At 35.6% G+C, this 18,461-nt stretch overlaps 1 protein-coding gene across 1 annotated transcript; it reads left to right on the top strand.

Moving 5' to 3' along the window:
• Positions 1–820: 820 nt before the first annotated feature.
• Positions 821–13,472, top strand: LOC131152835 (microtubule-associated protein 70-2-like). Its single transcript, XM_058104725.1, has 11 exons — positions 821–1,478; positions 1,586–1,671; positions 2,680–2,745; positions 2,862–3,032; positions 3,135–3,305; positions 3,400–3,555; positions 7,560–7,710; positions 7,833–7,900; positions 7,990–8,523; positions 8,604–8,791; positions 12,956–13,472. Exons 1-11 carry the CDS (start codon positions 1,229–1,231, stop codon positions 12,993–12,995), a joined length of 1,881 nt encoding a protein of 626 aa, XP_057960708.1. The 5' UTR covers positions 821–1,228; the 3' UTR covers positions 12,996–13,472.
• The last annotated feature ends 4,989 nt before the right edge of the window (positions 13,473–18,461 follow it).

Genomic DNA, 18,461 nt, shown 5'->3' on the forward strand with positions numbered 1-18,461 from the left:
TTGGAAATCGACGCCACCAAACTCTGCCTACCATGTTGAATTGCAGCCACCTTTGTTTGATTTCTCCCCCCCATCTATGTATAAATATATGTGGGTTGTAGTGTTATGTTGTGAGCTGAAAGCTGTGTTGTTGTAAAGAGGTGTGCGGTGTGCTGCGTTGTGTGGCAAGATTGTGAGTTGCGTGCTGTGGTGTGTGTAGAGAGAGGGAGTTGCACAGTGCGGTGTGGTGTTGTGCAGAGTAGTGTGAGGTAGAGTGTGTGTTGTAGAGAGAGAGAGAGAGAGAGAGAGAGAGAGAGAGAGAGAGAGAGAGAGAGAGAGTCAAGTTGAGGGCATTAGCCTCCTCCTCCTTGTAATTCTCTCGGTTATAGTGGATTGTGTGTTTTCCCATGAATGTAGGTCATAGTGGACCGAACCGTGTAAATGTGGTATTGTATTATGGTTGTGTATTTTGCTTGTGCGATTGTCGCTCGTAGATCTACCTCCAACAATAGTGAGATAAGAACATAATATGAATTAACTACTCAAATTAACTTATTGCAATCCAATGTTATGATAAAAAAAATAAATAATAAAAACGATTTACGTTTATAGTTTATTTTTTATTATGTTCCAAGTTGCAATTGTAAGGAGTTGATAAAATTTAATAGCCAAATATTATATAAAAAATTCCGCAACCTTTGAAGCGCTGCGACTAGAGAGCGCACGTGTGCGGAATACGCACTCACTCCAGGCAGGTGGGGTGCGCAATACGCTTCCCGCTCATTCTAGGACAAAATCCTAGTCAAGTATACTAAAAACTACACTCTCCCCCTCCGCGCACGCTGTTATTAACAGCAAAGCGCTTCTGCTAACCCGTATTTTATTACTCTCCTTATCAAATGCGAAAACACAGAAAGACACTCACTCACTCTCTCTCTCTATATCTCTTAAAAAATGGAACAGTAGAGCGAGAGACGAAGCAGGAGATTTAAAGCACTGTAGACAGAGAGAGAGAGAATAACAAAAGGAGTTCCCTTTCTTTCTCAGCTCCTCTCTAGAGAGAGAGAGAAGAAAAAACAGCACTTCCACCGCCCTTCATTTTTCTACTCTTTCTCTACACTCTTTCTAAAGTGTATTCTTTTCGCATCGTGGATTTGAAGCCTTAGAGATTTCGAAACCCTAGCTCGGCGATCCTGAGAATCTAAGGCTTTTGTTGCTTTCGGATGTGAGAGGAAGCTTCAGATCCGCCATGGCCGAGATTTCCGGCGACGGAGTGGAGTTTTCTCCGGCGACGCCGGAGGTGAGTTGCAGCGAGAACGGCCGGCCGGCGATGGGGCCGCCGCCGTTGACGGTGTCGGGATCGTTTAAGGAGGGGAAGAGTAGTTCAAGGAGGCGTGCTTCGGTGCGGCCGAGCATGGACGCGGATGAGTTCATCAACCTGCTGCACGGGTCAGATCCGGTGAAGGTCGAGCTCAATCGGCTGGAGAATGAAGTCAGAGGTGTGAATGCGGTTTGATCTGCTGGATTTTGCGCATATTTTGCCGTTTTGAGTGGATTAGCTTAACTAATTGTTCTGTTTTTAATGCCGGTGGTGTGGGGTGTGCAGATAAGGATCGAGAGCTAAGCGAAGCACACGCTGAGATCAAGGCATTGAGGTTATCTGAGCGCTTAAGAGAGAAGGCCGTCGAAGAGGTCAGTTGGTTTCTTTCTTGATATTTTTCTTCAAAAATCCCTTTTTCATTTTCTGTATTTTTTCTATGCTCGTGTTCTAAATTTAATTTATAGATTCTGAGTTATGTTAATAGATACACATTATTTCATACTGATTTTAATGTAATTGGAATTACTCACTATGTTTTACTGATCTGGGATTTAGATTTTTTATTGGAAGTTAATTTTATGTAGCAATTGTAGTTATTAATAATATTTCGCTGGCTACATTGATACTCTGCTTGATTTTGTTTTTGGATGCTTTGAGATGCACTTGCCACTGGTGCCGCTACTGTTCTCCCTCCTAATTTGAAGACTTTAGACATTGGATAATTTTTTGAGATTTTTTTTCTTATTTAATAGGTCATTTTATTAGTTTGGGAAACTTGAGAATGGTGCCCTGTAATGATTGTCTTTGGTGTTTCCTGTTGCTGCCGGGACCAAAGAAAATGTGGTCCATTGATGATTATTAATGGCCTCAGTAGCAGTCACATGATTGAGATGTATCTCCATCTTGAGCATTAAAATTTGTGATTGGTCATGGTTGCCTTTCCAATTCAGTTACTTTTTTGGGGGTGGAATTGATGCTTTCTGGATTTTACATGTGTTGCCTAAAAACTAGATAGGGGCTTTCCAGTTTTAGGAGGTTGTGAACTTTACCTGGTTATAACATGTTGTTTGATGATGTTTGTTATCTTTTAAAGTGCTTTTTTTTGTCCATTTCAAAATTTTAATGCTACATTGCTTGCCAATCCTTGGAAGGAGACATAAAGGTTGGGATTGTATCAACACCTTTTTTGCGTGGCATTGACAAAGCAAAAAAAAAGTTCATTATTTTGTAGCACATGACACAAATTTGATCTTAAACTCAGTAAATGCTATGTTAGGTAGCCATTTGTTTTCTTTTTTCTGGGATCGTATTATATTTTGTTGAATTAGTGTAGGTGTAATGAATACTGATTTTCTCTTCCGTATCCCACTAAATCTTAGCTTACTGAAGAATTGTCGAAGGTTGATGAAAAGCTCAAGTTAACGGAATCTCTACTAGAAAGCAAGGTATTTCTCTACTACTACTAAGAATTTTCTCTCTGTTGACCTAATAAGTACTGTAATGCTTCTCACTATTTTTTCTTTGTTTGACCTAATGCTACAAGTAATGCAATGTTTTCCAGAATCTTGAAATTAAGAAAATCAATGATGAGAAGAAGGCTTCTATGGCTGCTCAGTTTGCGGCTGAAGCCACTCTTCGACGAGTTCATGCTGCTCAAAAGGACGATGATATGCCTCCAATTGAAGCAATTCTTGCACCATTGGAAGCTGAACTTAAGCTTGCTCGGCAGGAGGTTATTATTATGATTCATTTAATCAATTACACGAATATTGACTTTGTTATTAGATGTAGAGGATAAAATCTATTGTGAATTGTTTTGATGTGTTTCTTGTAGATTGCAAAACTGCAAGATGACAATAAAGCATTGGATCGCCTAACAAAATCAAAGGAGGCAGCTTTGCTTGAAGCTGAGAGGACAGTTCAAGCTGCATTGGCAAAGGCGTCTATGGTAGATGATCTTCAGAATAAGAACCAAGAATTGATGAAACAGATAGAAATTTGCCAGGTATTGAGATCGTGATTTTGTTTCTTGTCATAATCAATGCTTTGGATTTATAATTTCTTTAACTGTACTGGTGTTGAATGCTTGTATGTGTTAGGAAGAGAATAAAATTTTGGACAAAATGCACCGCCAAAAGGTTGCGGAGGTTGAAAAGCTCACCCAGACTGTCCGGGAGCTTGAGGAGGCTGTGCTTGCTGGTGGTGCAGCTGCAAATGCTGTGAGGGATTACCAACGAAAAGTTCAAGAGATGAATGTAATGTGCCAACAGCTCACCTTTCTTCATACATCTTTTTCTTCTTCTACTTTGTCTTTTTCTTCTTCTTTTAAAGCCATTATTATTATTTTTCTATTTACTAGCTAAGGTCCTGTGCTGCTATGCAAAGGGTATTAGAAAATACAGAATAAAATCATGAACGATGTGTTATGGATCATGGAGTTCGAGCCTTGAATTTTGTATTTTGTCGAGCCTTGAATTTTGTATTATGTGAAATTTGACAAAAGGAAAATTGGAGTTTTGTCCATATTTACACGGAAACCAAATCAATGAATGTTATGATTGCTGTTTCCTAAATTTATTTAAAAATAGACAGTTTTATTTGGTGAGTTTTACATTCAAATATTATCAAAAACGAATAGAAGAAATAGAGACTACATTGGTTTTTCTTGGTTAGGATGTATGAATTCGAGTATAGTACATTTGTAGTTAAAGTTAAACCTATTTATTATAGGGCCAATTGACAATAATGATGGAAGTGTGCTGGGTTGGATTGGCTAGGATTAAAACTGAAATAATGCCTACAGTTTGGCTTCAGCATTGGGCAATTCAAGTCAAGAATGGACTGCAACTACTTATGCTTTGCCAATGCTAATCCGTTATGTTTTAGAAGAAAACATAGAGGTATATATAATATAGATACAAATTAAAAAGCATATTTTTATCTGTAAATTAGTTAACTCAATCTAATAGATGCCACACAGTATACTCAAATCTATATGTAACATATGTGTTTACACAAGCTTGGCTTGGTTCAACTGCAGATGATTCATTATTTTAATCTTATCCTGTAAAAGTATTTTGTCCTTAAGTTTGATCTGAAGTACAAAGATGTTTAGTATAAGTTTGACCCTAGAATTTTAGTATTTTGATTGACTTTAATATTTTTAACAAGCATAAGTTATACTTATTTGGATGTTATGTTTGTGTAAATGAACCATCTATCCAATCATTGCTAATTTTATTTTGAGGGAGCCGACTGAATTTAATCCATCATTATCTAAGTTCAACTAAACATTAGAAGGAGTATCAAATTTCATCCAATTTGCCATTAGTGGAAGCTACAACCGAGCATATTTTTTATTATTATGAAATAATAGGTTTTATAGGCTGTCTAATCAAACTCTAATTAGTAAGTTCATAATAAAAATCAGTCAATATTTCACTCAAGATCTCTCGCTAGAACTTTGGAAAAAAAAATTCAATAAGAAGTTTAATATTAAACTGGCTTCATGAAGAATGGATCTCATTTTATGTTTGCATTTTACAAATTTTAAGGAAGTATATAATTGAATTTCTTTTTTATTTATAATTATTAAATTTGAAGTTAAAATGATATATGAGGAGATTTGGAATGAAAATAATGGGTAGAAAATTAAAGAGATGTCATATGCAGGAAGAAAGAAGACATTTTGAGGATTGTTTTTGTGTAACTATTTATTTTTATTTAATTTTTAGTTGATTTAATTAGGAATTTTAGAGCAGCTTTTGTGATTTTATTTCTTTAAAGATTTGTTTTATTTCTCTGTAAGTATTTCGATATTTAGATTTAGGGTTTAGGCTTTTATAAAAGGTTTAGCATGAAGTTTTTGGAGAGCTTGCATGATTGAGAATTAAAAATTCTGATTGAATTTTTGGCATTTTCCCTTAATTTCCACCTTGCCTTTAATTTTCTCTTTTGTTCCATTTAATCTTATTTTTCTCTCTATTTCGTCTTATTTGCCTGCTGTTATCTCTTGTGCTAATGGAGCCTGCAACACTTAATTTGAGCTTCTGACAGACAGAGAGGAAGGGAGGGGAAAGTTCTCTCTCTCTCTCTCTCTCTCTCTCTCTCTCTGGTAGGTAAATGAAGAATTGTGTAAGAAAAGAAGATTACAATGCGTTAAATGACTAAATCTTCAAATTGAAAAAAAAAAAAAAAAAAAAAAGCTAAAACAACCAGAGTCTTCTGTTTCATTGCACATCAACAAAACATATCTCTGGAAACAAACCAAAGCATCACACCATAAAGAAGCCAAAAAAAAGAACCCTACTTCACCCATCTCTAGATCCACCACTGTCCCCTTAAAAATTCTAGAACTTTACTCCAGCCAAATACTCCAATAAGTGCACAAGTAGAACATCTCCGAAATATTTTCCCTTTTTTTTTTTGAGAACCAAATCCTTTATAAATTTGAACAAAAATGCTTCCAAAGATGCTGGGCAATCACAGAAAAAAAAACTCGCGAAACATGCCAAAATGCCTGCCTCAAATGCCTGAATAAAAACTCCAAAAAGCCTGCATCACATGTCCCAATAAAAAAGGCAATGTAAAAATAAATGGGGATTCATTTCATTATTTTTGAGAGAAGGAAGGCACACCCCAGGAAACAAAGATTTCAAAGGTCTTCTACCTTTAGCCAAGCATTAGTACTAATCCTTTGAAAAATAGGAGACAATAATAGCCCTTATTTTAGGAAGGGTTTTGGCTTTGCAAATCAAGGAATATAAAGGAAAGCAAGAACCATTATCATCATGAATGGACTGATCCAAAAAAGAATTGCAGGAAAACTCCTCTGATCCATCTTAAACCCAAACTCTACAATAAACTTGAGAAGATGAAATAAAAGAATCTATCACTCCAAGAATTGGGCAAACTACCCAGTTTTTCCCTCATTCAAATTCCTCTTGAAACAGATATTCTAAGGACAATAACCCAGTTGAGAACCAAAAAATAAGCGATTGGAGCATTGCGACAATTCAACAGATTGTAAGACAAGGAAACATACTACAAAAAAAAGTGTTGTCCCAATCCACAAATCCTTTCAGAATTGTACTCTTTCCCATTTCCCACATGGAGTTGAACCAAGGAAAAAAAGGTTTGCGAAATTTGAGGAATGGACTATCAAGGAATACCATTAGTAGCATTAATACTGATTTTGGCATCCCACCCTCTTTGTTGGATTCCAAATTTGCAGCTAACTGCGTTATGCCACAAGGATCTACGCCCCATAGAAAAACATCATTGCCATTTCCCCACCAAGGCAATGTTCTTGGAAACTAGGTCACCCAGGCCCAGCCACCCTTGTGTGTAGGCTTTACAAATCCTATTCAGATTAGCCAAATGGTACATTGCATCTTTCCCCGCTCCTGACCACAAAATTTCTAGTCAATTTTTTCTAATTTTCTGGCAGCACTAAATGAGACCCTAAAAAGAACAAAAAGAACCAGAAGAGGAACAGTCATCAGCCTCAATTAAAACACCCTCTAATAGTAAAAATGCCCCCCCCCCCCCCCCTCCAAAGTCCAAATATCCAATCTTTTCCTAGATACCTTTACCCCAGCTGTATTCCAAAAGGACGCAATCCTAGGGTTGCTGCCTAAAGGTTTGCCTAAATAAGAAACAAGCCAACTATAAACAACCAACCTTGCTAGAGCTGAAAGCCTACAAACCAAACCTAGCTCTAAATTAATACCCACTGAACTACATTTGGAAAGATTTACCTTTGGCCTGGAAGCTTTTTCAAACACTGGCAAAAGGCATCGGCAAATTAACAAGAGGAATATTAAATTCAATAGTAAATTGAAAGGTAGAGAGTTGTAGCCAATTTAGCCTTTAAATATGATAATCAAGTAATATGAGCATGTTAGTGGATAGGATTAAACCATTGTATTTTTGAACTAAAATTTTTACAAATTTGAATAGTTCAAGATTGAGTTTGGGAGAGCAATGTGACCACAATGATCACACACAGGCACATGTAGGGCTCTTACATTGTAATGAAATCCATTATATTTGGACCACAAATATAGTTGAATTTTTTAATGCAAAATCACCAGATATTAAGATTGGCCTTTTGGAGGCAAGAGAAGGCCTTAGGTGCTGCCTCTGTGTGTGTGTGTGTGTGTGAATGTGTATATATACATGTGTGTGTGTGTGTGGCTAACTCCTTACGGATGTGATACATTCTCAAAGTAGAATTATTTCATTTCGTGTTCTTCAGGAGGAAAGGAAGACTCTTGATAGGGAGCTGGCTCGTGCAAAGGTTACAGCAAATAGGGTGGCTGTAGTAGTTGCCAATGAATGGAAAGATGCCAATGACAAAGTGATGCCTGTGAAACAATGGCTTGATGAACGAAGATTTTTGCAAGCAAGTGTTAATTTGCTTCAACATTGAAGTTCTTATTTACTCAGTCTTTAGACCAAATTTGAACATCTGGGGATTTTTGGTAGTTTTTAATTAATAATTATTATGAAATTCTGTATTTATAGGGAGAAATGCAGCAACTCCGAGACAAGCTTGCTATAGCTGAACGAACTTCAAGATCTGAAGCTCAGTTGAAAGTAAAAAAACTGGTGACAGGACTCCTAAATTATTTTCTAGACTTTCTATGTTAATCTTAAAATTTAGATTTTTTTCTTGCTCTTCTCAGGAAAAATATCTACTACGGCTCAAGGTAGTAGAAGAGAATTTGAGAGGGTCCTCAAACAGCAATCGCAGTACACCAGATGGAAGAAGTGCTAGCAATGGGCCTTCACGCCGTCAGTCTATTGGTGGAGCTGACAATGTTTCAAAATTTATCTCCAATGGCTTTTCATCCAAGCGAACACCTTCTCAATTGAGATCATCTGTGACTTCCAGCACCAGTGCAGTGCTGAAGCATGCAAAAGGGACGTCAAAATCATTTGATGGTGGAACGAGGTCATTAGACAGGGGTAAAGTTCTCTTAAATGGAACCATTCCAAATTATTCACTCAATCGGTCTTGTGAGGGAGCTAAGGATCGTGAGGCACATAATTCTTGGAATGGAAATCCAGATGAAAAACCCAATGAATTTCAAACAGTGGATACGGATGATAGTGTCCCAGGGTTGTTATATGATTTGCTGCAGAAGGAGGTCATTGCTTTGAGGAAAGCGGGGCATGAAAAGGATCAGAGCCTCAAAGACAAGGATGATGCCATTGAGGTTTTTTGCCTACATGCTTTACAATGTTAGTTATTTAATTTCTATGTTAGTGTTTTGTTTTATCATTCTTGTTTTCTCAGATGTTAGCAAAGAAGGTAGATACCTTAACTAAGGCAATGGAGGTTGAGGCCAAGAAGATGAGAAGGGAAGTGGCTGTCATGGAGAAGGAGGTAGCTGCCATGCGAGTGGAAAAAGAGCAAGAAAATAGAGCTAAAAGGTTTGGTAATTCAAAAGCTCCTGTGAATAGTTCTCAGCTGCTCCCAGGAAGGTATTTATCTTATAAACTTTTTTCTTCGAGTGACAAATGCAAGTTTGCATTGGATGTATTTTGTTCAATCATTTTCTTTTATTTTTCTAGTGAAGTGTGTATATTGCGTCATTGTCTTCACCAACCATCAGATTAGAAACAGAATATTTTAGTGATGAGACATATGAAAGGGTCCTGCTTTGCACAAGCCAGCATATTTTTGCTTTCATTTGGGTTGGGGGGTGCTCGCAGACTCCATAATTTTGCTTCCTTGAGAAGAAAATCAATTTGGTTTCTAATATAATTTGCTAAAGATTTTTGGAAAATGGAGAGGTGATCATAATGCATTGGCATATATGTATGTATGTGATCTAGGACAGCAAAAAAAGAAACAGGAGATGGATAAATAGGCAGAATAAAGAGAGAAAAATAAGGAGTGGAGAGAATAAACTGTGAAGAGAATAGGAAGAAAAAGCAATGAATAAGTGAAAGAAGGAAGTAGAAAGAAGAAACACGAGAAGAAGAGAAAAGGTGATTCAGAGGTGAGGTAGGAGGAGAGATAAACTGCCATGAGATAGAAATTGTACACTCAATTAATGCACATCCTAGCCTTCAGAAGAAAGAACAAGATTTGTTGAATATTACCAATCTGTAATCTAATAAAGTTCTATGAGTGTCTTTAATTCTATTTTCATACTTCAACTGAAAAAAATCTACCAAAATTTTGTTTCAGAATTCTCTGGTTGAACTAGGCGATGAATTTGCAACTAGAGATCAGTAGATTTGCATGCAGCATGCATACAAGGTGTCATACTAGTATGTGATTTTAGTGCCAAGTAATTGCTAATCATGTTTGCCCAAGCAAGTTTTCATGTATATTACAATTTGAAAGCTGCTGAAAATTTCTTTAGCAATTCAAATGGAACATAGAATGATAAGATACATTTTGTGTATGCTCGAAAGGAAGATGAATTTCAAGCAAGAGTTATAAATCTCCAATTGATACATGATGATCAGCCAAGCAAGTCTTTTAGAAGTTATTGTATAAAATCAAACAAATTTTTTGACCACCATTTGTCTTGTTAATGGATTGCAATGGCTGTAGATATATTGCGTGCGTCACATTATCAATGGACAAAAAATCCACTTGTACTTATGGGCCTAGGGGATGTGGCATGATGTGAGATGTTGAATGTGCTGGCAAACAAGAAAGAAATGGGAAAATTGAAGGAAATTAAATGGAAATAAAGGAAAAAAATTGAAGGAGAGAGCAGAGAATTTCAACTAATATGTCACGGCCACAGGCTTGGGCCTTTCAGCTCATTATCACACCATTGCCCGGATTTGTTAAACCCAAAATAAAGCTACTGAGATTTAAAATAAATTAAATTCTTTAAATATAATCCCAAAAAATATCAAAGTTGTAAATTAAATAAAAATAAGTCCAAATTTCTTCTCGACCTCTGTGAATGTGACTTTGTGTGTATGAGATAATCAAACACATTCAATATGCTTTCTGTTGGATTTGTGTGCAACAACAGTGAAACAATTAGTGTAATACGTGTATACTTGATCACTGGAAATTCCTGAGTGTTTTTCCTAAATCTATTTCCTTTTTTAATGGGTCTTAATCTATTTCTTTATCACATAGATTATGCCAAAATAATTAAACTGGGCATGCCTACAAACTGTGTTGCATAGCAGCTTTCACATCTAAATGTTTTTGGCAATTTAGTTCTGACTGTCTCAGGATGAAAAAATTGCAGAAGCTGATGTCTAGACTGCTTTCGTCACTGAGCCACGTTTATGTCCTAAAATGAGGAAACTTGCATTAGTTTTTGAAGCCTAGACATGCTGCTGTATGGTCCATACCTATGACATGCCCAACTTTGGTTCCTGCAAATTATCCACTAGTGTAACACTGCCTAGGGTCATATGGATTCTCATAGTAAAACAGTTTAATTGTCAACTATCACAATGAAAAAGAATTAGGCTGAGATTATTGAATACTTTGAATTGATATATGGTTCAAGGAATATTATGATTATTATCATCTTGTGGTTTAAGCTCTTTTGTATGCTAACTGAATATCCTTGTACACTACTAATCTGAGGTCCAATTTATTGAATTGGGTTTTCGGTTCAAAGCATAATATCATGTTGTGCATGCTTGTTGACTGGTTTTATTTATATGGCAGTTTAGTGAGGTGCTTCTGCTTCTTTCCTTTTCTTTTTTTAATGAGACTTTTTATTTCTTCTATTCTGTGTTTTTAAAAAATATGCTCGATTCTTTGGTTTAATGTTTAAATTCTGAGACTTCTGCAATTCTTTTGTTGAACTACTGCAAGTTTTGCTTTGAAAAATTGGAATTTATTTATTTGAATTTGAAATGTTCTGAGAAGTTCGAGTTTGTCATGCACTCATGATTTACGTGTAAGTTTCCAAATGGCAATCTTTTTGTCTAAACTAGAGCAAGTACTCTGCGAGGACGGAGCACCTACTAAAAATACGAACTGCTCTTGATGTTTCATCAACACTTGTTCTGGAGATCTAGTTAGCATTTTGAGTTACATTGCCCAAAAATTGATACATGGAATTGCCTCTTGTTCCATTTGATAAATAATCTGGCCATTCTTCAATGATGGGTGCAACCTACATGATCTGAAGAGCAAATGGTTGTTATTAAAGGACTCTACTAGCTGTTGTTTCTTCCAGTAACTGGAAGTTTTTATACTAATCTTAGTTCTGCTTCCTGTTGCATGTTTGCTTGGCAGTTATGTGAGATATCTGTTGTTTTGTTGCTCTTCCTGTGGCTCCTGCATGGTCATTCCATTTTTTGTCATGCTTTGTTCATTACGAGTTGTAGGCTTCCTCTTTTTTTCCTCAGTGGAAAGAGATCATGTGAATTTTTTGGCTTTGTTAAATCTTAAATTACTTCCTGCAATTAGTAGCAAAATTTCTTCTTTATGATATTAGGTTATCAATATCCACTGGATTCCTCTTGTAGATTTTGTTTTAGTTGAAGATTGCTCTCTTCCCCTACACTAGATATCCTCTTACAAATACACAAGTCACGTTGCGTTACCGAAACTGTCGAAAAATATACCGATTGTTTAGATTCAACAAACTGTAGTTAGAATAATGCTGGAGGATCCATTTCATTTCATATTTTGGAAGTATGGCCTTGGGGTCTCAATTGTTTTTACTTTGGCAAACATTTAAAAAAGACCAGTATTTGCCTTTTGGATTGTAGTTGTAGACAAGTAGATATTTTGAATTTGTTACTCTTTAAGAGGGGGCCACTGATTGTCTGGGTAGATGTAGAGCTGGTTGAACGTTATTCATCTTATCCTGCTGGTTCTAAAAGCCCCTTCTAACCTTGGGCTTGATGGTCCACTTTGTAAATGGCTTTGGATGATTTTGTGTGAGGTACCTACTCTGGTTTATCTTGGGGAGGAATCCTGTGCTCTATGAAAGAGGATTTGTGTTTTTAGTTTTAATGATCTGAGTTTCACTGTCAGCTATAATTAGTGAGAGAAATGCATATGGTAAGCCTCCTAGTTCATCTTTTGTAGTTTGTAGTTGGCTAGGGAAAGTCATGTATCTTGTTTGCCTCCAAGTCTGTCTTGTTTATATTTCAGCTTTGTTCAATAGGTTGGGCCTTAGGTTTAGGATTCAAGCACTCATTAAAATAAATAGGAAGCTTGTAGGATTGCGGCAAGTTTGTCCTTTTGTCTTTGGAAAGATATGTATATTTTCATTCATATTTATAAGTGGATGTGTCTTGTACAATCATTAAGCAACGTGGTGTTTTCTATGATGAACTCAAGGGTTGAAAAGTTAGTGTTAAATTGGACAGATGTGCCCACCTATTCAAAGCCAGATGCTTTGGTTGCTTGCTTTTGCAGATAGATATAATGTGTAATGATGCATTGTTTCATAATTTTGTCTACCTGCATTTATGTAACTGCTGACCATCATTGGGTCTGAAGATATCTGGTGCATGATAGATTGAAATTGACCATAAACTCCTTGGAATCAGTTCCTCAGGAATTGTCAGCTTGTCTCTTTTTTTTGGGTGATACTGAACCACTGTGTTTCAGTTCTAGAAATACGACTGTTGAAAATTACTTGCTGCTTCATTCTGATTACCAAAATTTTAAGTACCTAAGTTTGTCTTCCGCAGAAATCTGTCACGGAGTGGGTTAATGCGTAGCACTCAATAACAAGAAGCCCCCCCAGTTTCAAAAGCACTGAACATGTCTGCAGAGGCCTTGTTCTCCCCTCCTTCCTCTCCTCCCCCAAAATTTTTTTATCGCCTTTTTGTGATTGATTATAAGATTGTTACTGGCATCCTGATGACCTTGTGTTTGCCGAGTTCAGAAGAAATGATAAAAAATCAAGATTGGAACCGAACCAAGGAATTGGTATGCTTCTGACTTAGCTGTTTCCCAATGCTTAGACATCAGCAAAAGAGATGATGAAGATATGAAGCTGGGCTAACCTTTTGTCAGGTTTCTGTGTGGCAGTGGTGTGTTTTTTGTATAGGTAGTTTATTGGATTTTTACCCCTATTTCTCCTCATTTTTCTCCCTTGCAGTTTATATTTGTAATCTGCAGCTAGTGTGATTGTTGTTGGTTAAGATTTGTCAATATTATTGTAATCAGATCAATCAGAGCATTTATGTTTGTCTTATTTGTCAACTGCTCTCGTTGCCTGCTCATCTATGTTAGTGTTTTGGTGGCGGAGAAACTGGTTGAGAACAATGCTTTCTTTTACAGCCCTAGCTGACAGTAGTAGGGGAATTGCCACAGCCGCTTAATGGATTTGTACCTTGTCAGAACACGCCTCATTTCATGTGGTTTTAACAGCTGAACCCATCTGGCCCTCAACTATTCCTTGGGTCCCTGCTTTTGCCGTTGAAGTCTAGGTATTATGCTGATATATTTACATATCTTGGATCACTAATAATAATAAAACTAGGCTTGGATATATATTGAGCCACTTAATTAGGTGTCTCTGGCTGGTGACACCGGTCCTTTTGATTGAAGCTTTGCGGGTTTTGAAGCAAATTGTATGTTTAAAATTGCTCGTAAGTGTGAGCCGGTGCTTGCCATTTGAAATCAGGTTTCCAGAATATATGCTGGAAAAGGTTTTGCAAGTTAATTTGCCCTGATGATGAGGCTAAGGGAGGTTTGCTGGGTATTTCCCCTGATCTTGGTATGAACTTATGTTTGAATGGGCCTTCTTGGTTTTGAATTTGTGTTGAATTTGGATAAAATATAGTATGCAATTATATTAAAATTTGTTTAAATCTATTCAGTTTAAAATTTATCTATTCAAACACTTTATATATTTTTATGTTCTGCACTATTGGGTGCCCCAAGCCCTTTAAATTATCTAGCATGCGTCAGGTCCTGTAACCATGGTAACACTGTAGGGGGGCATTTCTGTTTAGAGGAGAGCTCTCGTGTTGTGTTTTCTCAATATTGAAAGACTCTTGACGTCAAGACTGTTTAAAAACTCTAGCAATGTGCTACAGGACAAATATTGGGTTGTCCTGATCGAAATAATTTAATAAACAACTTACTTATAACTAAACTTGAAAACTTTAGCAAGGATACAAGAGGAAGGGATGGAGATGGATCTTTTCTTCTTTGACTCTCTTCATAGAATTGGTAATCTTATATAAACATGAAGGGAACATGGTAAATAAGTTATTAGAGTTAAAAGAGGGTAAGATAATTGGTTAAGTATTTGGTTTCTATGTGATAAAAGTAGATTTATTCACATGGATTCTATTTGAAATGTGTAAGTTGAAAAGCATCTTTTAAATCCCTTGGCTTCCTTTATTAGTTGACTTTACTTCAAAGTCATCTACCAATCAAGTCCATTATGCTTTGGAAGTCATCTGTTATTTTTCCATGATATTATCTGGATTTCCTCTTGTTAATGAGTCCAATCCTTCCCAAAAGTTGTCATTAGCTACATGATCCCAATTTCCCATTTTTTCATTAAAATTTATTGTGACTTCATCTATTGATAGGTGTATTTTATAAGCAACGTCAACCTCGTTTAGTTGGCTGGCTTTGTTTAAGTAATCCTTTACTTCCTAATGATTTTCATGGAAGTCATAGATTGGTTTTGTTGGAAATCCTATCATTAGTAAAGTCTCTTTTTGTATGATCAATTAGTTCCACTCATGACCAAATTAGATTTCTTCATCAATCTTGGCTGAACTAGGATGATTTTCCATGGGAAAAATAGTTCCCCAATAAGATCCTTAGGGGCAAAATCTGACAAGGCTTGAAGAATCTTTCTCTTGATCTTCTCCTAAAGAATTGCAAATTTCAAAATTCACTGATTTTATTTTATTTTATTTTGTTAGTAGTTCTTGAGCATCTTGTTGATATTTGATTTTACAATGGTAGGAAAGTCTTTATGAGCATCTTAAAGTCCCACTATGTGGGATCCGTTACATGAATTATTTTTTTTCCAATTCACTTGATCAAGAGTTAAGAAATATTAAATTCTTCTCACTACCACATTCGAAGTTATTTTAGGCCTGTCCCTACCAATTTTCATGCTAAAAATGACAACTAATTCATTCCTCCTTATAGGGTACTCTACTAGATCTGTATTTTAAATGCACACACCGTCTAAGTCGCCTCTCCCTTATCTTGTCTTCGATGGGTGTTATGACTAAATTATTGTGTATACACTTATTTCTTAGTTTATTTTTTTAATGTTATACCACTCATCCACCTTAACATTCACATTTCAATAATTTATATTTTTTGTATGTTGTTTCTTAGTTGCCCAATATTTTGAACCATAAAGCATAGCCAACCTTCTAGCTGTCTTATTAAACTTTCTTTTTAATTTTAGGGATATTATACGATCACACAACATGCTGATGCACTCCTCCATTTTACCCAACCTGCTGCTTTAATTCTATGTATTGCATCTTCTTCCATTTTCCTTTCCGCTTGCATAATAATAGATCCAAGATATCAAAATCCACTAATGTCAATAATTTCTTAATTATCGAGTTTAATCTTCTTTCCAATACTCCTTCCGTTTGCATATTAATTTTAGTCTACAAAGACAATCTGCAACTTTTCGAATTCATAATAGATCCAACTTTTAGTCTACATTTGGGTTAGAATTCATGATCATATTTTTAATCATTCTTCCAATAGGAATATGAAGCTTAGTCGAATTGAACTTCTTTTCCTTTTAAGTTGCTTGTTTGCTCATGAATTGGATCTTTTTTGGACCATGCAGAGTTCTTCTATAAAAGATAAGAGACTTGGTTAGTCATATTTTCCATTTTTAGGGTGCCTACTAAAACAATATAAAACCACATTCTTAGAAGACTTGGTAAGCATAATTTCATATGACTATTGAGAAATATAATTACCTCATTTAATCTTTCTTGGATTATCTTTGATTTTTTTCTTTTTAAGAAAATCCTTAACTGCCTTAGCATCTATTCTAATTAAGAACTTAATAGGTGCCCAGTAAATATGAAATCTCTTAATTTTATTTTTATGGCTAAAAGTTTTTTTTTCCCAAGTATCATACAATTTTCTTTGCTTAGCTTAAATTGATAATTATATCTACATATTCGTTCTTTAGAAACATTTTTTTTGTTCTTTAAGAACTTGAAGAATACCTTCTTCTTTTCCCTTTTAGTACTCTAGGTATTGCTTTTAGAACCCATTCCCAAAATAAATTTGAAGCATTAATTCAAGGATAGCAATCACTTTTCTTTGGAAAATAAACTCTTAAATATGAAACTCTTTTAATCTTTTGGGTTAGAGTCTTCCCGTTCAATCTTGACATTTGTGATCTTCTCATTTCTATTATTTTTTGGAGTCTTTTTTATTTTATTTTTTCTAAAATTGTCTGTTAATCGTTGTAACTCGTGGAGTATATACGTGAGTCCCGCAACGGATATGCAATATAGAATCAAAGGGGGGGGGGGTTGAATGACTCTTTTCGCGTATATTAAATTTCTCTACAAAATAAAATTCTTGACAAGATTTCAAGAAATTATATCACAATCTAAACAAAAGTAAATCATGCACAAGACTTAATATAAAGAGTAGGGAGAGAAAGGCTGAACACCGAGTTTTAACGTGGTTCGGCACCTAACCTACGTCCATGCCTTAGCACCAAGTCAAGGATTTCATAATCCACTATCAACGCTCCTTCCCCGGTGATTCACCAAAAACCTTTACAATGGTTCACAAAGAACCTTACACGAAGAAGATGATTACAATGAGAATGCTCATTGAATGAACAAATATTAAATACAAAGCAAACCTCACACTTCTCTTTCAAGAATTGTATCAAACAAGATTAGAGAACAAGATAGAAGAGCACTTGTGAATATGAACTAAGATGAAATATGTTAGGTTTTGGAATCAAGGATATTTTTCACTACAAGCTTGTTAAATGGAAAAATCTTTTTTTTCTCTAGTGAATTACTAAGTTTTTGAATTGTTATTCAAAAGCATGCTACGATTTGTTTTGATGATATTTGCTAAGCATTGTATATTATATCCCATTCATGGATTTAAGCTTTAGTGAAAGCTAATCATAATAGCATTTTGAAAATTTGCATTGAATGTTTGATCCAACATCATATGGTATTTTTTTTTTCAAAGATCATCATTCGTGAGTTTTGAAGGAAGCCATTCTTGGTATTTCCATTGTTATGGTTTAGCACCAATTTTTTTTGGCATATGGTTTTTGAACACACTCATCTCACCACCATGGAATCTTACCTTAAGGGAGAGAAATTTTAGTTAAATAGATTGTACCTCTCTTTTGATGATGATCAAAGGCGGAGAAGGTATTTGGTGACCTATAGTTAGTAAGAAGAAGTGTGGTGTTATGTGTGGGGGAGAAGTGAAATGCATTTGAAGTGCATGTGGTGGTAAAATGCATATGGTGATATGATAAGTTCATTTTGCTTATAACTTTATCTTAAATGAACTATTTTATGATGTGTATGTTAAAGCTCTAATGGATATGAAAAATATAGTTAAAATGTTTATTATATGCATAAAGTAAGGGGGAGCAAATTGTAGACTTGCATATAGTAAGGGGGAGCATATTTTAGTCTTATTTGATTATATGCATAAATTAAAGGGAAGCTTTAAATTATACCCTATAGGAGAACACCAATGATTTGCCATCATAAAAAAGGGGGAGAATGTTAGCCTTAGAGGCTACATGCACTTAATTTTCTTGTTTTGATGATAACAACCCATTAGTGGTTCTAGGTTAGCTTATCTTTGCATATCAAATCAGAGTAAGTATAAATATAAATGTAAAGATTAAGTAGATTCTTAATAAGTTAGACATCATCAAAAAAGGGGGAGAATGTTAGCCTTGATGGCTACACCATCATGGTTTATTGTGTTTTGATCATATTAACCTATATGTGGTTTCTAGTGTTTTCCATCTCTGCACATCATGTTTAGTACAGGTTCAGTGGCACTTACATGAAGTACTAATATCATAGGCAAAGATCGGACCGAGTTGACGATCGAAGTAGGAAAGATCAAAAGGTCAGGTACTCAAATGAACCCAAGCACACCAAAGGAAGCTTAGTGTTGTATTATATGTAATAGAGTGCGTGTTTGAGGTAGTTTATGTTGTAACTCTTGTATTTTGTT

This window comes from Malania oleifera, chromosome 4 (genome assembly GCF_029873635.1).
Source record: "Malania oleifera isolate guangnan ecotype guangnan chromosome 4, ASM2987363v1, whole genome shotgun sequence".
In the NCBI taxonomy this organism is placed as follows: domain Eukaryota; kingdom Viridiplantae; phylum Streptophyta; class Magnoliopsida; order Santalales; family Ximeniaceae; genus Malania; species Malania oleifera.

What these genes read in the sequence shown, in the direction of transcription:
- LOC131152835 (XM_058104725.1), top strand. Translation starts at nt 1,229, where the DNA reads ATGGCCGAGATTTCCGGCGACGGAGTGGAGTTTTCTCCGGCGACGCCG. An exon ending in AATCTCTACTAGAAAGCAAG is followed by an intron (nt 2,746 to 2,861) that starts GTATTTCTCTAC and finishes AATGTTTTCCAG; the next exon opens with AATCTTGAAATTAAGAAAAT. An exon ending in AACAGATAGAAATTTGCCAG is followed by an intron (nt 3,306 to 3,399) that starts GTATTGAGATCG and finishes TGTATGTGTTAG; the next exon opens with GAAGAGAATAAAATTTTGGA.